Source organism: Panthera onca, chromosome A2 (genome assembly GCF_046562875.1).
Source record: "Panthera onca isolate mPanOnc1 chromosome A2, mPanOnc1 haplotype 2, whole genome shotgun sequence".
NCBI classification, from domain to species: Eukaryota; Metazoa; Chordata; class Mammalia; order Carnivora; family Felidae; genus Panthera; species Panthera onca.
In genome coordinates, this window is record NC_138340.1 from 82,480,301 (window position 1) to 82,506,425 (window position 26,125).

At 41.3% G+C, this 26,125-nt stretch overlaps 1 protein-coding gene across 6 annotated transcripts in view; it reads right to left on the reverse strand.

The window, feature by feature from the left end:
* MAGI2 (membrane associated guanylate kinase, WW and PDZ domain containing 2) overlaps positions 1–26,125 on the reverse strand; it is a 1,340,829-nt gene that overhangs the window by 63,206 nt on the left and 1,251,498 nt on the right. For all 6 annotated transcript variants that reach the window (XM_078442525.2, XM_078442526.2, XM_078442524.2 and 3 more), the window contains one exon: positions 8,152–8,290. In XM_078442525.2, coding sequence (XP_078298651.1) covers positions 8,152–8,290 — 139 coding nt within the window. The remainder of the gene's footprint in view (positions 1–8,151; positions 8,291–26,125) is intronic.

A 26,125-nucleotide genomic window follows, 5' to 3' on the forward strand; every position in this document is an offset into this window, starting at 1 on the left:
GCAAGTTATTCTGTAAGCAAATGTCTGAGCCACATTATAGTTAACAGCTCTTTAGTCAGGACTAAGTGTGCATTCATTCTATGAAAAAAATAACAAGAACTGAGCCCAAATAGCACATTGAAAAATGTGTGTGATTCTCAAAGTTTAGAGATTTTGCTATAATTAGAGTGCATCATTCAAGCCTGGAGTAAGGCATTATAGAATTTCATCTTTGGTCCTGACTGAGGGAATTAAGTTAAAAAGAAATATTAAGAAGCCTTTATCAGGATAGGAACGTTGCCACAATCCTATCTTGGAGCAAGGCTGTATGCAGATTTCTCAAAAAACAAAAATCTGGCTTCATGGACTCATTATTTCTTCCATTAGAAATGAAAAGTTTAGAGGGCCTTAGTTAAAAAATGAAAGCTTGAAAGTGACTTGGAGACTCCACGGTTGCTGGTTATGGCAGTTGGCTGGACCTACCCAAGAGTTTGTCTTAAGGAACTGATATACTGCTTTGAGCACCTGGAGAGCAGAGTTTGGTTGGCTGACCGCTTCGCAGGGATCAAAACCTTTTCTGTATCAGCCCTACTTTGAGACAAGAAAAAAATCAGACAGCGGGGAAAATGATTTTGGCATTTAGCACCCTCTTCCCAATGAGTGCAGCTGAGGGGTTAGAAGCTTATCTCGAATCAACTCTTGAACCCCAAGGTCAGCCTGTCCTCTGTGAGGAGGATGGGAGCTGAGCTTGGATGGTCAAAAAAGGCCAGAGATGGAAAATGGGAGGACAATGGGAGGAAGATCTAGTCTCCTTTCTTTAAGTTGTTAATGCTGTGAGTGTCAGGACAAAAACCATTTAGACTAGACAGCCTGCAGAGCGGGGGAGGCACACCTGACAGTGGGGGCCAAGGAGAAGTAAAAACTCCTATGCGCCCGGCCTTTACAGCAGAGCCAGAGAAGATACACCCCGTAATCTTGGGAGCATGGCATTCCCTGAGATGGAGCTTTAAAAATACAGAGTCCTGGGCCAGATCCACACATCATGTTCACGCGTGCATATGCACACAGCTTGAAAACCAGGCTGCCCGCTTTCTTGTCTCTTAACTTTTATCCTTGCTCTCCCCTTTCCCCTCCGCTCCTTGTAAAAAACATTCTCTTAAATGTGTGACTTCCTGGGGATCCATATTGATGTTCTTACGGCATTCAGTAGTGCTTTCTCTAAGAAAATTCCTTCTCCCTGGACTTTTGAGGAAGCAGTCCTCCGTGGGAGAGCCCAGCTTCATGCTGGGGGAAGGAAGGGAATGTTCTATCAGAGCCTAAACTCTGACTCTCCAGGATGGGTTACTGGAAGCACTGGGATATTTAGGTTTTCTAAGATGCACGTGGCCAACAACTTATGTATTTGGAAAATGAGGGTGGTTGGACCTCAAAGGCCTAATTGGTTCTTCTTGGTAGATTTCTTGGGTACTATGTAGTCTAATATATTTTACCAGAGTCTTAAATGCCTAACAAGTGAGGACTTGGGGAAGGGGGTCATTTAGTATATCCTTAAAAGAGAAAAATGCACGTTGGAAATCATGTAAGGGTATCCAAAAAGAGCAAATATTCATTATAGTCCTTGGGCCCCAATAAAACAATGTGAAGAAATGAGATTTCATCCTTCTCCTAAAATCACTTAAAATAACAAATGAATTTTTTGCTGAACAGTGGGGAAACGGAATCTCAAAGTTGTGTGTGTTTTTTAAGGAAGCTTTTGCCTCTGACTCCATGAAATGGGAACTTATTGGGAGCTTCACAGAGCATTTGCTGGGCTCACCTACATGCTGCAGAGAGCAGTCACGAGCCTTTTTAGGCAGGACGAACCCTGTCCTCTGTATGATGCGGCCCGGAGTTCTGCCGGACAGCCTGAGCTCTTCCCTGGGTCTGACTCAGTAGAGGTGTACTGGAGTGATTTGTGGAACCTCTCATGGAAAAGGAAGATACACTCAACCATGAATGTCAGAAGCTGAAATTAAATTTCAGAATTTATTATTGAAGCAAGCTGCCTTTTGCCCTATTAAAAATGCAGGTGAATTAGTGCAGAGCCTACTGAACGTGGTCTCTGAGGAAGAAGCCAAGACAATGGAGACTCTCTCCTTTTATCGTGGGGGCACAGCAGCACACCCACAAACCCTCCGGTTATGAGGTCATAGTGCTCCAGGCTTCTTGGGGCTGACAGCCACAGGAGGGGAACATCGGTGATTAGCAAATTTGCCAGATGAAGTTTGGGTTTACTGACTTAGAATTTAGAATAATTCAGACAAGGTCTAAGCAGAAATTTACGTATACTCAGCGAGTCCTTTCTTCAGAAAATGTACAAAGCATTGGTATAAATATTACAAAGGCAATGTTTAACAAACTAAAGAAGCCAAGTGCTTTTCAAGGATCCTTAATACTCTAGAAGTATGTATTAAATCCCACAAATAATTAATAAAACCCACCTAAATTTTTTACTAGAGCAGATCTGTGAAGACCTTTTAATCAGTCACCAGTGATTCTGTTAGATTCTGTTAGAATCAGTGGTTACATATATCCTCATTCTTAGATTGTTAGCTCACCCAGGGCCAGGATCGTATCTTGTGTTCAGTGCCAGCAAAGTGCCTTGCACATCGTTAGTGCCCAGAAAAATCCTGATTTAGTTAAGGGAACAGTAATGATGTGAACTGATGATATTAATTACAAGATTTGTCTTGTATTAATATTTAGTAGGGGTATACTGTCTGCATTTATCTTCGTATGGTCAGAGGGACGGAAGCTCTTGCTGAACAAATAACTATAAAAAAGATAAGAGTATGCTTATAATGTTCACTTGTAATATATATTCTTGTCAATATATATTCTCTTTTTTTTTAATCTTTTATTGTAATCACCTAGTGCTCATCATGACAAGTGAAATCCTTAATCCCCATCACCTGCTTTAACCCATTGCCACCATGCCCACCTTCCCTCTGGTAACTATCAGTTTCTTCTCTATATTTAAGAGTCTGTTTCTTGGTTTCTCTCTCTCTCTCTTTTATTTCCCGCTTTGTCATTTGTTTTGTTTCTTAAGTTCCACATGAGTGAAATCATTTGGTATTTGTCTTTCTCTGACTGACATATTTCACTTAGTATTATACTCGAGCTCCATCCATGTTGTTGCAAATGGCCAATGTATATTCTTGGAAAAAAAACCCCAAATAAACATTGCCTATTGCCATATAAGTAGAGACCAGTACTGCTTAATCTGGTGCTCTAATAAATTGTAAATCATGTGTATTTCCTGATGAAAGGCAGTACTATTTGGCCTATTCATTTCTTTAGCTATAGTTACTGACTCCTATCTTTTCTCTACTTCCTTAATGCAGTTTTATTGTGCTTACAAAATGAAAACAATTCCATTTACCAAAGACCTGTAATCAAGTCCAAACCCATTAAAGACATAATTCACTTTCAAAATTGAAGGGTAGGCAGAAGTCAAATTCAGATTGACTCTTTCTTTTTCCCTTTGCGTGGGCATTTGGTGTTCGTTGTCCCTGGGCCACCGATACTAAGAAAATTTCACTTCATCCTTCTGACCCTGCCTGGTCTCCTAAGACCACCCTCTCCATTTGCAACAGGACTCCCTTCACCTTGGTAGTCATAAAGACATGCTCTGTTGCCTCTTCAGAGAATAAACAGGCTAGACCACTAAGACTAGAAAGCATATTTCTCTTTTGTTTTATTTTGAATTTAATCAGATTTGAACAGCAAATATCACCAGGGGAAAGGCCCAAGTTGGTCCGAACTGGTTGATTTTTATTTCATCCAGTGGCACCTCTATTTACCCTGACCCTGGCTCTGTGGCTCAGCATCTAAATCAAGTAAGTGTTCACATCGATTCCTTGAATGCTAATGAAGGACACCTGTATTTCAAGGCAGGGAGCTAATTTGTATAATTTATTCCTGTGCAGCTTTCCAACCATGATACATGCTTTCTTCTCTCTTAACCTTTTAAGATTTAATTCAAATAGCAACAACCAGTGTCAAGGAGGGCATTACTTTGGAGGCATCATCTTCGGATTCTTTTTCTCAGTATGGTGGAGTGAAATTTCCTTATTCTTGCCAGTTGTTGAGATGTGTGTCAGGGGAGGGGGGAGCTCGCGCTTCCCGCGGAGTTTATAATCAACAAATTCTTATCCTGAGGACTAAAGTAGAGTTGAAGTATCCATCTCCTTCAAGGACTTAGCCATAAAAGCAACTTCTTCAAAGCCCTTATCGCTTGCTGACTCCCCCTGCAGCAGCTCGACAGCCTGTGTGCAGCTCCTACCTCCGCGGCCGCATTTACTGATTTATGCCTGTGACTTGGCTGGGGTGTCGTCTGCCGATTAGTCTTGCGGTAATTATGGATGGCATATTTGCAGCATATTTATTCCTCTCCTCAGCTCACTTGGATTCACACTGATTTTGTTTAGTCAACAATCTGACAGATTACCCTTGGTATTTTTTTTTTTTCCTTCAATTGTACCTGCGCTTATCTCTCTGTCACAGATCACCTTAGGAACTCAGAGCAAGAGTTCTGTATTTCTCTTGACTGAAATCAGCTTTTCCTTGACGTGGCCAAATGTCCAGATAAGGGTCTTGCTTCAGAGCTGTTGTGAATTCAGAATTCTGCAGGTATCTGAGGGAGGGCTGGTAGATATCACTTAAAACCCTGCCACAGGCTGTTGGTTGTCGATCTACTCTTCAAAGTTCACTCTCCCAGGCTGGGTTAAATCCGCACACCTCCCTAGCAGGTTATGTATCCTACAGATTCTGATAACCCCCTTTAACTATCTTTAAGGATGAATTTTTGCTAAGTTTAGGATCTTAAAAGTCAAACAAAGGAAGCAAACACAGGATTAAGCTCATAGTTGATGGAAAATTCAGTGTTCCTGTGATGAGGGTGCCATTTGGACAAAGTGGATTATATTCTTGGTTATATCTACTGGCTAACTCAAGCATTTTCTTTCATTGTCCTTGTTTCTGTTATTCGGTTTTGTTACCTCCCCCATCTTGTGTTCAGACGTTGGACAAAAAATTCTGCTTCATGATATAGTCTACTTAACTGGTGATGAAGGAATTATGATGTTCCTTAGCTGTGAGCAGTCCTTTTATGCTGGGGTCATTTGTAAAATGACTGTGGCTGCTTCTTTGGCTTGCTCCTGGTACAGGAGTTCACATGACAGCCTTGAGACTGTTATCCTTAAAGGGACCTGCTTGCAAGGTTGGCCATTGGCTGGCCTCTGGGACTGTAACAGGTAAGTTGTCTCCTACACTAATATAAACCCTTCCCTAAATGATAAGGGTGTCTCATGGATAACCGTGCAAACAACACAATTTATGCTGAACACCTGCTTTTCTTATAGGAGTCTAGAATTTTGGTATGTGCTAGGCAGAGAGTGGTCTGCATGACCAGCACCCAGTATAAGCCCTGGGTGCCAAATCTTTAATGAATTGCTCTGGGTAACAGTATCACACCTTTATTGCTGAATTTTTATTGCTGGGGGAAGAGTGATCTCTGGGTGACCCAGAGAGAGAGAGAGAGAAACAATAAAGAAGCCTGTACCTAGATTCCTCCAGACTTTGCCTGTTTCTCCCCCTTATGATCTCACTGTGTATCCTTACTATGTCATTATGATAAATCTTACCTGTGAGTACAACTATATTCTGTGTCCCAGGAATCTTTCCAGCAGATTTTTGAATGTGTGTGTGGTCTTAGAGATGCCTGAAACACCCTCCTCATTAGTTGCTATGACTCCAGAAATATCACTTGATGGCATTATCCTCAAAGATCTGGTCTGATCCCTACCTTCTCAGTTTGTCATGCAAAACCAGGCATCTTTCAGCTTAGATTTTCCTGAAGTGCTAATGTTTACTTAGTTTGTGATTTTTCTTTTACTTCTCTAAAGGAGAAGATCTTGCTCTTCTCTATTAAATTGGTTACTCTGTGGGCGCCTGGGTGGTGAGGTCATGATCTCACAGTTTGTGAGTTCAAGTCTCACATCGGCCTTTGTGCTGAGGTGTGGGGAGCCCGCCTGTGATTCTGTCTCTCCTTTTCTCTGCCCCTCCCCCACGTGTGTGTGTGTGTGTGTGTGTGTGTGTGTGCGTGTGTGTGTGCGTGCGCTCTCTCTCTCTCTCAAAAATAAATAAATACAAAAAATTTAAATTGCTTATTTTGTGACATAATCTCGAAAGCTAATTTACAATCAAAATCTAGGTCATTCTAACATCGACAGTAGCTGACAAACTCTAACCATTGGCAAGTATGATTTAATGTTACATTTTAGGGGAATATATTTAGAAGAACTCTGCAGTACTTCTGGAGTTAACCATATTGACAATTGGTCCCTCTAAACTGTGTCCAGATGTTTGACAAACCCTGTTGGTTAATTTTAGAATTTAACCTTAACCATATATTTCCAGATGATGGATGAATTAATGGGATCATGGTGACATGATCCTGAATTTTTGTCTTGTTCAAAAACATGTTTTTACTTTTTCTTTAAAGATGCTTTGAGACAGCATCATACGTAGGCATTATAAGCTGAGTCATGCTGCCAGTTGGGCAGTGGTACTGTTGTAACTGCTCACCATAGACACTATAGTGTCTATAGCTCACTATAGACAAGCTGCTGAAAATGGGAACCAAATAGTGATTTTATAAAAGAAAAGAAAGCTCGGGATAGCCATGTTGTTCAGATTAACTTCTTAAAGTTTAATTTGTTAGTAAAATAAGAACAATATTAACTCTATGGAAATTCCTTGGTATAGATAATGGGTCTATGCCATGGAATGAAACATACCTTTGAAATAAGGTATTTTTTAGAAGTGATTAATTCACACAGGTCAGTTTGGTCTTATTGAATCATGTATTGCTCTGGAGTGCAAAAAGTTACCCTATTCCAAGAGTAAGAGTCTTTACAAAAGGATTAGTGCTGGTGCCATTTAACAGGATCAGGCCTGAGCTTGTTGCTAATACTCATATTTAAAAATATTTTATTAGATCCAAACATTAAGGATGGGACCTGGGATGAAATCTTTCCATGGGCACAGAGCCAGCCCTACAGAAACTTCTCAACGCTTTCTTTGAGTATTTGCCAGTCCTTTTGGGGTTTCAAGACCACGAAAACAAAATTTTTAAGGGCATTTGATTTCAGATATTTCAACTGAACTCAGGACTATACTGCCTGCTAACTAAGGAAGTGTTCAGCTCATTATTAGGTAACTTAGGCAAGTTACCCGTAATTAAGGTAAGCATAATTTGAGAGGGAAAAGCGTTATTTAGAATTTGTGTGTGTGTGTGAGGGGGGGGGGGGGTGGTAGGGGATGAATGGATGAAAATGAGAATCAATTTTTCTAGATCAACAATTTGAGCTAATTATTCAGACCATGGTTAAATCCCATTGCCCCCTGCGCCTGTTTTCACTGATATCTGTCCGTCTTTCTGTCACTCCCTGAGATTAATTACAGCCAGTTCAGGGTGTGATGCTTCTCATGTAATGACCACCCGGCAGTTTCTTAGTAAAACTGTCAGTGATGTCTTAAATGGGCTGCTGAAAAATAACACCATTAAAGACTTCTGAAGCCAAATCTAATGTACTTCAATTCCTTCCTGAAAAGCACAGAGATACACATTAGAGTGAATTTTTGAACTATCCCTAAATGCCAAGAAAATGCAATCACTGCATGAAGTTTACATTCTAATCTCCCCACCTGAAGATCTGTTCTTTTTTGTTCCCTGGTCCCAGTCACATACCCTACAGGGCAGTTGTGATTCATGAGCAATTTTAGGAAATAAGTGATAAATTACTGTGGACTCAAATGAACAGAAGACTATTAGTCAAATTGCAAAAGTTCTAACATATAAGTGGTGGCTGGATCTCCCTGCACGCTCAGAGATGCCCTGAAAGGTCCTCTATTTGCTATTTTAAACATCACTTAACCAAGGGAGCAAAAGAAAGAGCTCACACGCATATAAATCTTCGGCTTAAATGTACATATGCATGTATATATCTATTGATAGCCAAGTCTATATTTAGGTAGAATTAGAGAACTGATACAGTTTTACAAATAAGCATAGGCATTTACAGTACACAGAAGAAACAGAAAACAGGTGAATCAAAACATGAAACGTACCATACTCCGGGACCTGCCCCGTCCCGCGCTTCAGCAGCAAACGGACCCTTCTTCCTCCCGACTTGATGAGCTCTATTGCTCTGGCGTGTGTCATGTCTCTTGTGCTTTCCCCATTGATTTCAATGATTTGATCTCCTACCTGTTAATTAAGGAAACATTAACTCAGCCAAGGATGGTTCTACTCACCTTGCATTTCCAACAGATTAGAAAAGCATCCCTTAAAGAATACTGGTTTCCAGAGAGCATCTGAACAATTTGATTGCAGCCCGCTGCTTCTCAGAAGCAGCTAATTCCTGGCTACATCTTGAATCTGACCACCAAACTTAATTTACCTTTACAGAAATTAAAATATCAGGCCATAAAGTTGGGGTGATATGTTACTTATTTTCAGTCAGTGTGGCAGAGGCTTTAATTAAACTTTTAGCATTTTTTTTTTAAATTAGGGAATATGTTTGAAGTCACAATTCCAAACAAACCTGGCACCTTTGCTTTGAAACAAGAAGTAAATATTTTAAGGTCTTTTCATTGAACACAGTGCCAGCTTTGGACTTAGTGCAGCATTTAATTCAGCATGCTGGATGAGATGATCGGTTTTTGGGCTTCTCTGAGAATTTTTATCATGCATCATTTAAATTCCCCTGGGCGCTATTGTGATATCGCCTTCTTTGTAAATATGGTTGGTTGATATTCAAGTTTGATGATGAGTTTTCCATCACAGTTGTTTGAATTAAAAATGAGATCTTCCATTCTCCACACATGACTAATGCCCTTGCTAAATCTTTGCCATGCTCGCAACTGATTGCCAGAACTGTTTGGTTAAATACCAGTCCCTCTTGAATTGTAAGAAATGCCCAGGCTTCATAAGCAATTCCCATTTAGCCTCTGTGAATAGTTAGATGGAATAAAAGAGGTTCAACCATGAGCACATCAGGTAACTCCCACAGTACCATTACTGTCAGGAAACTTTGAATTAAAATATATTTCATTTCAGTGGAAGTCACTTAAGATAAATTGGCCAGGGGGGGCGCCTGGGTGGCGCAGTCGGTTGGGCGTCCGACTTCAGCCAGGTCACGATCTCGCAGTCCGTGAGTTCGAGCCCCGCGTCAGGCTCTGGGCTGATGGCTCAGAGCCTGGAGCCTGTTTCCGATTCTGTGTCTCCCTCTCTCTCTGCCCCTCCCCCGTTCATGCTCTGTCTCTCTCTGTCCCAAAAATAAATAAATGTTAAAAAAAAAAAAAAAAAAAAAAAAAAAAATTGGCCAGGGAAAGCACCATGAGTTGCTTTGCAAAAATGTTATTTTAGTTGGGTCCCTAAAAGCAGACCTCAACCTAAACTCTATAATGCAGACAGAATCGTGAATAAACTCTCCATAGCAGAGCATTATCAAGATGGGTGCCGGGCAAGAAGTGGAATAAAAAGTTGCCATCACAATGGCAAGACAGCACTAAAATAAGACCACTCCCCACCCCCAAAATGAGGGGAAAGAACAAACACATGTTTGTAGTAGCAAGAGAGTAATATCTCTGTTTAAAGAGGATTTTCTAGGGGTAAGGACTTCAGTGCAATAAAGGAAAAGACTTCTCCTTCCACTTTGTGTATGGTGGTCTTTGAAAGTACGGCTTTTGGGCAGTGGCAGAAGTTTACCCCACTGGTATGACTTCCACATTTCAGAGAAGAATGATGAACGACAGGACTAAATTAATTTGTTTTAGGGGCAATGTTTGCAACATTTTTGTTCAGTTCTCCTTGTCTCCTTTCCCATAAGGCACAGGCACAGCCTGAATTCGAGTAGCTTACCGGAGGCCACTGTATCCAAGCCAGAGGCAGAGATGGGACCAATTATTGCTCTCCCAGCAGTTCCCACCCATGACTGAAACCTCATGGCACAGTATTAAATTGTAGAAGTAAAATGAAAGCTCCAGTGAAGTTATAACAGAATCTTCATTCTCAGCCAGACTTTTCCTCTGAGCTTCATGCTCATGCATCCCCTTGAACACTACACATCTTTACCTGGATGTCCAATAGGCACCTCCAATTCAACACCAGCAGACTGGGCTTAGCATTTTTCTCCCAAAGCACTTTTTTTCTCTAAATCTGGTTAACGGTACTACCACTCACTCAAGTGAGAAATCTGAGGGGCATGCTGGGTTCACTTCCTCTCTCTGACCTCATTTGTAACCCATTGCTAACTAGTGCAATTCAGGTATCTACCCGGATTATTCCAATATTCTCCTGTCACTCTCCCACCAATATCTTCTTCTTATTGTCACTGGAGTCATTCTTCTAAGAGAAGTCTCCCCAAGGCTTCATGACTATTGAGGCATCCAGGGTTTTCCATATGCTACTGTTCTCTTTGCATTCTCTTCCCTATAGACCTGTTGATCTCCCACTCTTCCTCAAAGCCAGTCCAAGCATCTTCTCTGGGATTCCTTCCTTGACCCTGTCTTCTTTACAAGCAGATGTTTCTAATATTTACATTCATTTGTCACTGTATCCCACTCTAGTATTTATCACACCTTGTTACAGTTATGCTTTTCTATCTTCCCTCCTAGATGTGGACCTTCTTCACTCATCAAATGATTTCTGGGCACCTACCATGTGCTAGACAGTCTACTAGGGTGATAGATAAAGATAGAGATAAATGGTATAGTATCTAGTTGTCAGTCTAACTGGAGAGGAAGTAGGTAAATAAGGTTATTATTCAATATACCTTTGCTATGATGGAGATATTAACAAAGTGCTAAGAGAATAGAAATGAGGGACATCTAACTCAGAATGGGTGAATTGGTAGTCATGGAGAGCTTTTTGGAGGTGGTGACATCTCAACTGAGTTTTGAAGTATCAGTAAGAGTTCCCCAGATAAAGGAGGAGGATGAGCATTCTAGGTAGAGAGAGCAGCAGATGCAAAGACCCTGAGCCTTGAGATCATCGTATATTTGGAGAACTGTCAGTTAGTTTATTCTGCTACTCAGGAGTTCAGGCTTTATTTTTAAGGCAACAGTAAGGCACTAAAGATTTTATTTATTTTTTGATGTTTATTTTTGAGAGAGACAGACAGAATGCGAGTGGGTTGGGGCAGAGAGAGAGGGAGGCACAGAATCTGAAGCAGGCTGTCAGCTGTCAGCACAGAGCCTGACGTGGGGCTCGAACTCATGAGCTGTGAGATCATGACCATAGCCAAAGTCGGACGCTCAACCGACTGAACCACCCAGGTGTGCCAGCCACTGAAAACTTTAATCAGCCGGTAACCTGACCCGGGAAGCAAAGTGGTATCTAGAAATCTCCCTGAGTCATCAGTATGGAGACTGGACTGGAGAGAAAGTGGGAGATTAAAGAAGGGTGCTGAAGTCTGTGAGGTTATCACATTGTCTATCAAGTGGGAAACTGGGAGGCTGTGGGGAAAGAGACAGAGACCAAACATACCATGGTCTCAAGAAGCAAATGAGGGCAGAGACTGTGTCCTTTTTAATGATGTATCTCATATGAGATGCACTGTAAGTATTTGTGAATGAATGAAGCATTTACACATGGCTTATCTTGAAAATCATGGGAGAAGGGGTTATAAACACTCTTGGCCCCCAAAACAACCGTGACAGCCACCTCTGCCTGAGGACACTTCTGTCTTGAGACTGACAGTGCGAGAGTCATGTAGAGGGCAAAAGGAATCTCTTGGTGTGATAGAAATAGTCATACATCATCTGCATTCTGGTCCCATACTTGAGAGACTTAGAAAATTTGATGTTTTCATTCTCTTGTGCATTTGTTATGTTTCCTTTTCCCTCCTAAGATCTCAGGAAGACCAAGGGAACAAAACTTAGCATGGGAGGGAGAGGTGGTGGGTTGGAAGACTACAGGGGTGGTTGAGAAGTAGAGGGGTACAAGGGCTGCACAAGGGCTGGACTGACGTCTCCCGTGCAGGAGTTTCAGGGACGGGGCTCCGGGAAGAGTCAGGGGTATTACTTTTATTGAGTTCCCAGGAGCATGACCTGACCTTTTGGCTTGGCAGATTTCCATACTTTTAGATTTGATGCAGGGTCCCCTCAGAGGGAGAAGAGGATGCCTCTGGTGCTGGTTGGATCAAGGATCCTTAGTTTTCATCTAAGACTTTCAGTCTCTCCCAAGCCCCTCCCCAGACAGGACACCGGAGGATGTAGTATGTTGATTTTCTGCCTCACTGGAAGCAATGGAAGTTTTTGAATAGTCCAGGATCTTACCAAATTCGGAACAAAAATTTTTGGTGTGTGTGGAGGGGATGCTGGTCAGGTAAAATGATGGTAATGCTGTCACTGTCACAAAGTGAATCTTACAAGGTGTTCTGGGCAGATTATAAAAGTGGGCCAAGTCATTTGGACCTACTGTCAAGGGTAACAACAAATCCAACAGACTCAAGAACTGTTTCTCTTTGTGAAATGACAGAAATTATAAAAAAGGTTTAATTATTATTTTTACTCCACTACTAGTATTATGCATAGTTGTTTCTTTTTTTAAAAAATGTTTATTTATTTTGAGAGAGAGAGAAAGAGAGAGAGAGTGTGCATGAGAGAGAATGTGTGCAAGTGGGGGAGGGGCAGAAAGAGAGGGAGAGAGAATCCCAAGCAGGTTCTGTGCTGACAGCACAGGGGCTCAATCTCATGAACTGAGAGATCATGAACTGAGCCAAAATCAAGAGTCGGATGCTTAACTGACCAAGTATCCCAGGTGTCCCTGAATAGTCGCTTTAAATGGGACTCTTTAAATAAATTTCAAATGTGAATCCTTTTGCTTTCATCCTTAGTATCTGGATGTATAAGGAGTTGAATATGTCAGGGGCAGAGAGGTTCTCTGGTTACCTTCCCACCTTGTGGCCAAGGGGTGGCCAGTTGAAAAGCATCACTTTCCTACCTCACATGCAAATCAACTGAGGGAATTAATTTGATAAAATCAATGGAAAATTTGCAGTCCTTTAAGGGATGAAGAAAAAAAGACCAGTTGTGATTCTGATACAGTCTTCTCTTTCCATACTTTGTTACAGAGCTATCTTTAGCTGAGCTACTTACTAAAGTGGAACTTTACAAATGTCCTCCACTTGTTCTTAATGAATTTTTAAAATATTAAGTTCTAATTAGAATTGAGAGAGAGATGGGAGAAGGAGGGGTGTGGGGTGGAGGGAAGAGGGAGAGAAAAAAAGAAGTGGGGAGAGAGAGGGAGACTCAAAGTTCACAGATGTGTGTGTGTCAAGGAGATGTCAAATTTAGGAAACTAATCAAAGGACTTAGAATAAAATTCCAGGCATTAATTTTTTTTTCCCCATGGAAGAAATATTTATATCTGTAGTCCTGTATCTTGGGGCAACTAACAACCCTACATCAATGTCTTAGGGGCAACGAATGAGATGAGACTGCCCCCTCTCACAAACTGATGACTGGCAGAGGGGATGGCGGGAGAGGGAAAATGGCCAAAAGGGGTGAAGGGGAGTGGGAGGGACAGGCTTCCGATAATGGAATGAATAAGTCACAGGGATGAAAGGCACAACATATTGTAATACTGTTGGATGGTGACAGATGGCAGCTACACTTGTGGTGAGCATATAGCACATTGACTTGTTGAATCACTATGTTGTATGTTGTACCCCTGTAGCTAATGTAATATTGTGTGTCAACTATATTTCAACTGAAGATAAAAGTCACTTTACTGAAAAAAAGAAAAGAAAGGAAAAGAACAGAAAAGAAAAGGCTGCCCACTCTCGGCATAGCCTAGTAAGTTCTGCATTTCTACTCCTACATTTCTGCTCATATATCATGGCAGATGTTTCGTTAACAAAGCTATTACCAAATCCTTGAAGTTGCCAGGGGCCCTGTGGGTAAAGCTTTTTCTCTTCTTATTGGAAAACCAAGGCAGGTAAAGGTAAAAGTTTCAATATTTCTTAAGCAGTTAATAGTTCAAGATGTAAGAAAAAAATGTAAACTCTGTACCTTATGCACTTTTGTAACCAAGTTGTATAGAATGTATTTGGTTTGGCTCAATGAAATCTTTAGAAGAACTTGATTAATCCTGGACTTACTTTAGCCCTGAGTCACAGACGTTCCCACTCAAGTCTTACTCCGACACCGCACAAACATGCTTAGCTGGCTGTAATCAGTTAACCCCCCTCTTACTACTACTGCACCACAAGAACCTATTTTGTATGATCATACATGACTGAAACCCTAGATTATAATTAGGTGTGAGGATTTGAACTCTTTGAGAACTTTATACCAACAAATAATGGATATCTCTATTCTTTATTTCATGGAAGATTTAGCTGTGGACTATTTTTGTGGCTATTGATCTGAGGCCTGAGGTTAGTGAAATTCTTCGCTTATAGTCTGGCCTTTCTTGTCGACTCCAGACCCTTCATGGGCAGGGAAAGTACCTACTGTCTTTGTGTCATCTACACAGTTCTTGACAAGTAGGCCCTTGATTACTTGCAGGTGAGCAAAGGTTTTGCTTTTCAGTTACAGTAGCCGTCTCTATTCTCACAACATAGTTCAGCTTTAGTACGTCTCAGCATACCTTACTGAAAGCTTTCTTGAAATGCTGCCTTAAGCACTTCCAGCAACACCATAACAATTTCAACAGTACTTAGAGGAGGCCACATGAAGTTTGAGTAATGGTGACCTACAAAAATTGTAGAGACAGGTAAAGTAATGGGAAACAAATGCTAAAGGATTGAGAGAAAGTAGAATGGAGGCTGAGTCTGAACGAAAAAATCATAACGTGCTGGGAAGAAAATCCGACTGAGGGTGTTTGCCGCTGCCTGCCACAGGCATCATCACCAGGTGCTCTGACAACAGGACACATGGGCATTGATGGCCCCGCTGGAGCAAAGGGACAGGCTGATTTTCAACTTGATGGTGACCTTTAATACGTAATGACTGTTTTCACGATTAACTTTTGTTAGATATTATTTATTTATTTAAAAAACATTTTTCAATGTTTATTTTGAGAGAGAGAGAGAGAGAGCAAGCAGGGGAAGGACGGAGAGAGAGGACACAGAATCTGAAGCAGGCTTTAAGCTCCGAGCTGTCAGCACAGAGCCTGACACGGCTCAAACTCATGAACTGTGAGATCATGACCTGAGCCGAAGTTCGACGTTTAACCCACTGAGCCACCCAGGCGCCCCTGTTAGACACTATTTAATAACCATTGCAGTAAAGTTTTCAAGGGATTATGCTGAGTGTTTTGGCTAACCTTCCTGTTTCTTCCACTAGACTGGTGATTGAAATAGATGATATCCAAGTGCCTATTATAGGACCTGGCTCTTGTTACAAACCGTCGTGCACGGCTGCCTCGGCAAAGGCACAGGAGCCCATCAAGTCAGCAGGTTTTTCCAGAGGGAAAGCTTCCAACCCAGTTGGAAACTGAAGCACATGTTTGAGAGCACCAAAGTGCTGTGACTTTTATTTGCTTCAGGTAAGGTGTATGTTGAAAACAGAAACTCTCTTTCTACTATGCTCTACAAAATAATCACTAAAAGGAAAACATCCCAACATCTCTCAAGAAACTTCATCTAAACACAAGTGTGAAATAGCCCTTATTGATTTGCAGAAGGATCCTTAATCAAGGTGATGCCGGAGCATATTCTCGCTGAGAAGGAAAGTGAGGGGAACAAGTGGGAAATAAGAAGTTAGGGGCGCTGCAGAATTCTGAGGGTTATCCCTTGAGGCGAGGGATGTACCCTATTTCATATTCACCCTTTAGAACAGACTTAGTCACAGCTCAAGAAATACTTCATCTTTGACCTGGGTGTACTGCTCGGGGGCAGGGGAGTGCCTTGGCTGGTCTTTCAAATCAGGGGGTCACGCTTGGTGGATATTCAGGGTGAGCCCTTCATTCGGGAGCCTCCATTCCTCATTCTTACTTTTCAAATCCTCTAAACTAAAACATGTAAATATATGTGAAATTTAAGGATGATGCAGTGCCCAGTTGTAGAGGTCAAGTCTAAATTACAATTTGGTATCTGTCTCAGCAAACCTTTCTTTTTTCCTTGTCAAATATTACCAATACTAATCTTATACAGAGAACTTTATTAGATTGCTTCTTTCTAAATCTCCTTACTCTTCTAGGGCTTTTCATGGATGTTGATGTTCCATTCTTCAAGTCTCTTGCTCCCCTGCTCCATGCATGCTCTCTGATGATCTCTTCCTGCTTGCCTAAAGTAGTTCTCTTTCTGTATCCATTGTCTAGAATCTGCCCTCCACCCTGAAAGTAGCAGAATCCTACTCATTCCTTCAGACACACCTCAGGTGTGACCTCATCCAGGAAGCCTTCCATGATCCCTTCAGTCTGGGCTGGGTGCCTTTCCTCAGCATTTCTTTCAAAATGTTGAGTTGTGGGACACCTGGGTGGCTCAACTGGTTGAGAGTCTGACTCTCGATTTTGGGTTAGGTCATGATCCTGGAGTTGTGGGATAGAACCCTGTGTGGGCCTCCACGCTGAGTGTGGAGTCTGCTCAGGATTCTCTTTCTCTCTCCCTCTGCTCCTCTCCCCTGTTTGTGTGTTCTCTCTCTCTCTTTCACTAAAAAAAGAAAAAAAAAGTGAAAATCTTGGGGTGTGCCTACCCATACATATTTGTTCAATAGAGGGATGTATCATTGAAAGAAAAACATTTTCAGAAGATTTTTTTAACTCTTTGCTCCTTACTGTGTAAACCAAATTTAAACAAGATCCATAAAAACATTAAACTTGCTTTCATAATATATGTCAACCAGGTTTGACCATGATCAAATAATATGAAAGGTATGTAAGTGCCTTGTAAACTCTAAACTATACAAATACAAACCTGGATTATTAATTGTCATACTTATCACCATCATTGTCATTGTAATGGCAGAAGAGAGAGAAAATGAAACACAGTGGTAAGCTTTTAATAATGAAACTAGGAGAGATGGAGCTGAGCTACTGGGGCTATTTAATGGGAAAAATGAGGTGAATGTTTTTCCTAAAATATCACTGAGAAGTAAAAAACACACAAAAAATCTTCTGTTCATTTGGTAAGTTCTGAATTTTAGGAATTCCTATAGAATGTTGACGCCATTTTTCTATTTTTATTCTATCATTTTTAGATATATAGCTCTTAGAAAAAGAATCTCATTGAATGTTAGACAGCTAATCCAAACCCTAAGCCAAGACAGAGGGATAACTTCTATTGTGCTGACAGACATGAATACAAAGAAAGATTTTAAAGACAAGCTGGTTGAAACAAAATATTTTCTATGAAGGAAAAAATAACCACAACCTTTCCACTTTCATATGACCGTTTGACTGCTCAGGCAAGAAGAAGAGACTGGGGAAATATCTTGAAATTATCCACCTGAGCAAGAATAGAAAGCTATCATTGGCAGTTCAGCTAGTGGCTCATCCAACTGCCCAGAAATCACTTACATTAGGTCATGAAGTCAGTTTCCCTATTTGATTGAAAAGCAACCAAAACGAAATCAAAGAGGAAACTTTCTATTGTGGACTCCTGTGTAGGCTGTCATTTCCCTTCCCTGGATGTAACTGAGAGAAAATGAGGGATTATTATTCCCCATATTTCTAATCAGATGCAAGCATTAGGCTCTGTACTATGACTGTGATATTGGCACAGGGTAATAATCCTTGGTTTTTCTGAAGCCAACCTTCTTGCGTATTGTGTTACATTCACTTTCTGTGTGTGCCACTTCCAGACCTGACACATTAACAGTGTCAACGAGAGTGTGCTAAGGCATACCAAGATGGGCATATCAGTTAGCTGGGATTTTAGAAGACAATGTAGTGACAGGTGTGGGCAGGGCTTAGGTGTGGGCAGAGGTGTGGGCAGGGCTTAGGAAGCAAAGAGGGCTGTTGAGCCTCTGAAGGTGGGGACTGTTACCAACTTTGTCTGGAAAAGCCTGGGAGAGGAAGGAAAGTTTCAGGGACCTAGTGAGAGCTGGGACCATGAAAGAGCCTGACGAGAGCTGCTATCATAGAGGGATGAACATTTCCAGGCCCAGAGCATGGAGGCTGGGAGCAACAGGGGAAAGAAATACCTCTGTGTGGCAGACAGAATAATGTCCCGCCAAAAGATGTCCACATCTAGTCTCTGGAGTCTATGAATATGTTACCTTACATGGCAAAAGGGACTTTGCAGATGCAACTAAGTTAAGGACATTGAGATAGGATGATCATCCTATTCTGTGTTATCTTGGTGGTCCCAATCACAAGGGTCAAAATCAGAAAGAGAAGATTTAAAGATATAAACAGAGGTAAGAAATGAGAAAAGATGCCCCACTGCTGGTACTGAAGATGGAGGAAGAGGCTATATATAAGCCAAGGTGTATAGGTGGCTCAGAAGCGGGGGGAGGCAAGGGGGTGGATTCTCCCCTAGAGCCAACAGAAAGAACCAGCCTTGAATTTAACCCACTGAAGCCACTTTAGAATTCTGACCTCCAGAACTATAAGAGAATATATTGGTGTTGCTTTAAGCTACAAAGTTTGTGATCATTTGTTAGAAAACGATTACACTTTCTTTCTTCCTGCCCTCTGATCTTCTGCTCTGCTTCTCATCAGTGAAATCCAACAGGAAACAATGGGCAAAAGAGTATGTGTGATGCAGGCAGGAATCAGTTCCCCAGGATACAGAATCGAGAGAGAAGGAAAGGCAGTGAATTCGAGAGGAAGAGGAACAGAAGAATAGATTTTAAAACAATGGATGAATATGACATATGAAGGCTGCTGTGATCTGAATGTTTGTATCCCATCAAAATTCGTACGTTTAGATCCTAACCCCCAAGGTGATGGTATTAGGAGGTGGGGCCTTTGGGAGGTGATTAGGTCATGAAGACGGAGCCATCATGGTGGGATTAGTGCCCTCATAAAAGAGACCCCAGAGGGATTCCTCACCTCTTCCACCATATGAGGACACAGGGCCAGTTAGCAGGCTCTCACCAGACACTGAATCTGCCTGTAACTTGATCTTGGACTTCTGGCCTCCATAACAGTGAGGACTAAATCTCTGTTTATAAACCACCCAATGTGTGGCATTTTGTTATAGCAGCCTGAACAGATTCAGACAAAAGCTTTAAGCAATAATTCAAGAATAAGACATAAAAATCAGGTGGTGGTAACCTTGCCCATATTAGAGAAGCTAGTTTTGGAAACCTTTATTCGTTTAAATATTTCACTTTTATACAAATACTCTCTTAAGATAGCATTATAGGTTAGTGACTTGAATGTGCTTTTTAAAACTGCTCAAGATTTCAGAGTTGCCTTTGCCTCTAGTCGGCTTCCAGACCCATCAGTTTTATTTCCACTCTGTTGTCAGCAGCAGCTGCTAATTTCCTATTTCTCTTCCCTGTGTTTTCCATTCCCTATTTCTCTCTTCTCCCTCTTCTTTTGGTCCATATGGTTGCCACAAGTATCTTCTATTTTTATTTATTTATATATTTTTAACATTTATTTATTTTTGAGAGAGAGAGAGAGCGTGCATGAGCATGTGTGAACAGGGGAGGGCAGAGAGAGAAAGAGAGAGAGAGACCAAAACAGAGGTGAGCTTTAAAAAAATGTTTTAATGTTTATTTATTTTTGAGAGAGAGAGCAAGTGTAAGTGGGGGAGGGGCAGAGAGAGAGGGAGACACAGAACCCGAAGTAGGCTCCAGGCTCCCAGCTGTCAACACAGAGCCTGATACGGGGCTTGAACCTATTAACTGTGAGATCCTGACCTGAGACAAAGTCAGACCCTCAGCTGACTGAGCAGAGCTGAGCTTTAAAAGTTGCTAATGGGGGCACCTGGGTGGCTCAGCTGGTTAAGCGTACAACTCTTGATTTGGGCTCAGGTCATGATGTCACAGTTTGTGAGTTTGAGCCCTGCATGGGGCTCTGTACTGACAGTGTGCCCCCATTAAAACATTTTTTTTAAAGCTCACCTCTGTTTTGGTCTCTCTCCCCTTCAAACACCTCCCCACCTCATTCCCTTCTTGGACAGAATCTAAGCTCCTTGGCCCGGTGTGACGATCCTTCAGGACATTGTTTCCTCCTTCTTCCAGCGTATCCCCGCCATTCTCCTGGGTTTAATCTGGCTGGCTTCTCATTCTTCCATTCTTCATTGGGTTCTCTCACGCCTGCATTTTTGCTCTTGCCTCACCCCTGCTAGTCATTCTTACCGTTCCCCTGACGTCTCCAATCTCATCCTATAGTCATGCCCGTTCTTCAAGTTTCCTCTCAAATTGTCCACAAAGTGGTCTCCAGTCACTCCAGGGGAAAGCCGCCCTCCTTTCTCTCCACATCAGCTGTGCTTTAGCTATGCCGCTCTTGCAGCACTCCCTGCAACCCTGCCTCTCATTCTAGCTGTTTGTGTATTTATTCATTCCACCACCATTTCTCACTTCCGCCCTTACTGAATTATAAACTCCTAGAAACATGGATGGTATCTTTGCACCTTCTAGTAATAACTAACACATTGCTTTAAAAATAATAGATAATAAAAACTTAACTTGTAGTGGGGACCAAAATTGGTACCGTGTAAGATACAGCATGATTAATGGAGGAAAGAGTCTTCGGAGGGAGTTGAGGGTGTGTGTGTGGGGACACTGAGAGAGTGAGGGCTTTAGGTCAGAACGCTTTGTGGTGTCTGTGACTTGTTCACTATTGTTTTTCTACTGTTGACTAAGGTGCCTAAGCGCAGGATAAAAGTTTCATAAACATTTCTTAAATGCTAGCTACTTCATTTTGGCCAAGGCTAACCTTGAATTCCAGGAGAGGAAGGGCTTCACAGAAGTCCCTGATACACGTTACAGTATGAAGATGAAGAAGTGTATGAAAGTAAACATAATACAATCTTTTAACTTGCAATAAGAAATAAGCTTAAAAATAGCAATGCTTCCCAGCTGAAGAAGACCCAGCCACAAGGTGGAGGCATCTCTTTTCTTTTTGGTGTAACCATGGCTTTGCTGGCATAACTGGACAAAAGCAGACATATTAATTTTTGTATTTCCTGAGTCCTGTGAGAAGCACTGGGAAATACATTCATATGAGACTTATAATTATACTTCCCAGTGTATAGCTCCAGGGCAAAGATCACATTTTACTCTTCTAGAATATCCTTTGTAGCAGCTAGCACAATACTGTGTGTGTGTGCGTGTGTTTGTGTGTGTGTGTGTGTGAGAGAGAGAGAGAGAGAGAGAGAGACAGACGGAGCACAAGTGGGGGAGGAGCAGACACAGAATCTGTAGCAGGCTCCAGGCTCTGAACTATCAGCACAAAGCCCAATATGGGGCTTGAACCCAGGAACCATGAGATCATGACCTGAGCTGAAGTTGGGACGCTTAACCAACTAAGCCACCCAGGAGCCCCTATCTCTGGTTTGTATTATCTTTACTTAAAGGTGAAGACTCTGCACTTTAGGGGACAAAAGAAATTTGCAAAAGCCCCCAAGCTTACAGGTGGAGGTAACAAGACAAGATGCATGTTGTCTAATGCCCAAACCCAGAGCTCCTCACTCTTTATGAGGGTGCTTCAGCATTGTTGAGAAAGACACAAGGGTAGGTTTTTACTTAGTTCAGAGTTAAAGGTTCCTTCTACATGAAGATGTACAAAATGTTTGTGATTATTATTAACCTTTGGGATATTGTTTAAGAATACATCCATAATCTTGTGTCACAAACAGCTTTGTAGCCTAGGTTCACTCAAGCATGAGTAGAAGAAGGAAGGTTTGATTAAAGGTGTAATGAAAATGCCTATAATTGTGAATAAATCTAGCTCTGAGTTGGTAGGTCTGAACTTCCCTGATCACTTGAACATCTTCTCCTTGAATACATGTTATTTCCGTAGCGTCAAAGTTTCAGATCAACAGAATAATGGGTGTCCTTGTGTCCGATTTTAACATGCATAAGCAGTATGTCAACAAGGCAGCAAAACTCCCATCTCTAGGGGCAGCTATTTTTGTTTCATCATGATGAAAAAAAACCAGTCTTTTTTAATAGCTTAATTTTAAGACAGCTCTCTAGAGTGTCTTTACTCATTGCCACGATCTTCAGTTGTACTGGCAGTGAATGCGTGGATTACAATAATTTTTCTACCGACATGCTAACACTGAATAAATAGAAAGTTGGACTAACATTGTATCACTATCATTTTGATGCACAAAATAAACATTATCCACTTTATTTTCTTTTACTATTTGAAGTCACATTTTAATTACTTAGATTTTACAACTAGGAATGTAGCCGAGTGTCTAAAAATCTTGTTTCTGTTCAAGTTAATTCAGATTGTCCATCCATGCATGAGAACAGCTGAGCTATGAAATTGGGCAGCATGTTTTCTGGCAATAATGAGGAGATAATATTCCTTAGGAGTATTTAAGTGACATCACTATTGATAGGTTAATTGGAAATAAAAATGTAAAGCTTTCTTAAATCACTAGAATAAAAAGCCTCTGGTTTATCGTAGCTTCGAAATGCACCTTTTGAACTCTCCCCACTTTGCAGTTGAGGCTAATAACTGTCTGATTAATGTAAATATAGCTATTCTCAGAGTTCCACATACATCCCGTGGCAAATTAGCCACTGTCAAAAGGAGACTTTCCCACTTAAATCTTGATTCACAGTCATTTTGTTCCCTCTACTCCTTTACCAAATAACTTGAGAGGCAACTCCTCATCCAGTGAAATGCATGGGCAGATGGGTGGAGAAAAGACATGCAGTTTGAAGGGAGGTCATGAGACTTGAATGTAGTTGGGCATCTGATATATGAGACACCCTCCATGTTCAGAGACCAGAGTACCCCTTACTGAAAGTTACTGAGTTTCATAACTAATTATTTTGAAAAAAGACAGCTAAAGTGATATTAGTCTGCCATGTATCCTAACTAGACTCAAATTATCTTCAGCTCTGTGTGAACATTCACACTTCTGCTACTATACATGCATTTAGATTTCTGTCCCTTTACTAAACTCTCAATTACCCAGGAGCTTATTAAGCGGTTGTGAACTGCCCAGATGAAAAGGTTGACCCTTCACAGTAATTAGCGCTTATTAAGCATAGTTTTATGCCAAGTATTTTTCAGGCATGTCAGAAACACTATCTCATTTAATTCTCAAACAAACAAACAGGTGAGCAAACATAAACTCTACTCTACGAAGAAAAATTCAAATTAACTTTGGGAAGTGAAATTCTAGCTAATACAAAAATATATATATATATTTTTTTATACTAGGAGGCGATGAATTTATGAATAATGCATAGTGGGTGCCATGAGTACTAAGGTATCAGGTTAATCTTTGCATGGTTAGTTACTTTGAGCTGTTCCACACCACTGGCTGTACCCTTTAATTTGGGTTAGCAGGTACCTTTAACACTTGGTGTAGGTGGACATCCAAAAATGACTTGGATCCACTTCATGATGCTTCCCTGATCCTTCCACTTCCTTGAATGTATTTTCTGGTTTTCTGTCCTTGGTTCTTGCCATGAGTGATGGCCCTCATCATCTCTTCCATTCAGCTTGCTTTCACTTCCAAGTAATCTTTGGGTATCTCTAGTGTGGCCTCTCCAATCTGCCTAAGTTCACCACTTTATCACTATTTATTTATTTATTTATTTATCTATTTATTTTTAAAATATTTTATTTTTAAGTAATCTCTACACCCTACATGTGGCTCAAACTCACAACCCTGAGATCAAGAGTTGAATGTTCTACTGACTGAGCCAGCCAGGTACTCCATTACTACTTTTTTTTTTTTTTAAATTTTATTTATTTATTTTGAGAGAGAGAGAGAGAGAGCACTCATAAGCAGGGGAGGGGCAGAGAGAGAGGGAGAGTCATTCTTATGTAGGCTTCGAGTGCTGTCAGTGCAGAGCCCAAGGTGGGGCTCAATCCCAAGAACTGTGAGATAATGACCTGAGCTGAAATCAAGAGTCAGACGCTCAACCTACTGAGTCACTGAGGTGTGCTCCCATCACTACATTTAAAGGCTGACCCCTCCTATATTGTCTCTGTACAGTATTGCATTGTTTTTGGTGTGATGCTGTCTACTCATTTTACAAATATAGGCCACTTGGCATGAAAAAAACCTCGATATAAATGTGTGAATTGAAACTTTCAAATTCACCATCATTTCTAGAAAAACAGTTCTGCGGGCTATTCTGATGGAGAATCTTTGGTTTCTGATCACCTTTGTTTTCCAAGGATATCATATGGCAAATGTCACTTGTTTGATTGAAGTGCTTCTAGTCACTGAGGTAAAAATGTGTGATTGATTTATTTTTCCAATAACTGCTTCCAGCTGTGCTCTGTTGACCTCCCTCCACCCCTTTCCTGCTGGGCAGTATTCCAATTCCATTATCTTTTAACACTTTCGGCTATTAAAAAAGTATAGTGCAGCTAGCATTGCAACCTTCCTTTCAATTAAAAGCTCCCCCTTCCACAGCAGACTAGGCTGAAGGCTTGAACCACTCACATGGGGAAAGGGGCTTATTCTCTCTTTCCCAACCCCTCCCTCTGTCTCCTCCCTCAGTCTGCTAGAGAAGCTCTGAGAGTGGGTAGTGAAGAGGACCAGTATTCACTTGAGGGATGGAGAATTACTAGTGGCCAGTCGGTCTTTCTCTTTATGTTGCTGTTCTGTGTGCCAGTTCTTGGTCATGTGTTCACTCTGTGCCATGGACTGCCTTAGGTGCTGTGGATATTATGGGAATCAAAGAAGATAAGATTTCTGACCTCGGAATTTAAACTCAGCAGATATCCAAATGCTGCCTCTCTCCTAAGGATGCCATGGGCCATTTCTTTGGAAGACCTGATGTGGAGTTTGTCTCTATGTTAGGAGACATAGATGAGGTTGGCCTCCTCCTCATCCATTTGGGACCCCTTCCTCCACTATGGGTAATGCAATCTACAGCCTCTTTCAGCAGGAGTCCCACTGGCCAGAAAATATCCCACCAGAAAGGTGGTTTAAGCCCCAAATCACCTTCTATAGTGTCTACTCAACCCATGGGTGATGGTGGAGTGCAGGCTGCCCCAGAACTCCTGCTGCTTGCTTTCCTCTTTCTCTCCCTTTCCCAGCTCATCAATATCTCTACTGATTCAGTAGCTAACAATCAGCAGCCTCCCATGGGGTAGAAGGCAAGGGTGGATCAAACATTCCCAATCTTGAAGGAGGAGAAAGTCTAATACCTCTTTTCCTCATGGGGGTTGGGGTGGGGAGAAGGGATGGTTAGTTCTTCACAAACTGTTTTCTCCCAAAGAGAAACAGGTACATTGGGAGAGTGTAGGGAAAGACAAATCAGTAGGACTAGTTCTGTGAGACAGCAGTTCCCAGCAGGCCACCCAGGGAAGTAGCTGGCCTTGCTATTGATGATTCTCTAAATCAGGAAGGATCTTACGTTATCATACTGCATGGAGAGGAACAGCAGGATAACAACAGGGAGTTGAATGAAGCATATGGGTTACCTATTAGTTTTATTATCAGTGAGACTTATCAGTCTCACTTTGGATAATTGAAAAGTCCTTCATGGCCAAATTTTCCTAAAAAAAGTGGGTTACTGACTAAAATGTGCATAAATGTGTTTATTATTAGAACCTAATATACCAGGTTCTATTCTGACACAATTTGATTTTTTATTTTAATCAATCAATTAATTAAAATATTTTATTTTATTTTACTATTTTATTTTATTTTATTTTATCTTATATAGGAAGAGTGTGTGAGTGGGGGAGAGGGGCAGAGGAAGAGAGGGCGAGAATCTTAAGCAAGTTCCACGCTCAGCATGGAGCCCAACATGGGGCTAGACCCTAAGACTCTTGGGATCATGACCTGAATTAAAATCAAGAGTCAGATGTTCAACCAATTGAGCCACCCAGGTGACCCAATAATTGGATTTTAACAATTGTGATTAGTTGTATTAGATAACTTATTCTGTCACAACACGAAGGACAATGCAGTGTAGCAATATGATTAACAGCATGGGCTTTGGTGGGATCAGGAATCCTGGGCTTTCATCCTATGACAAA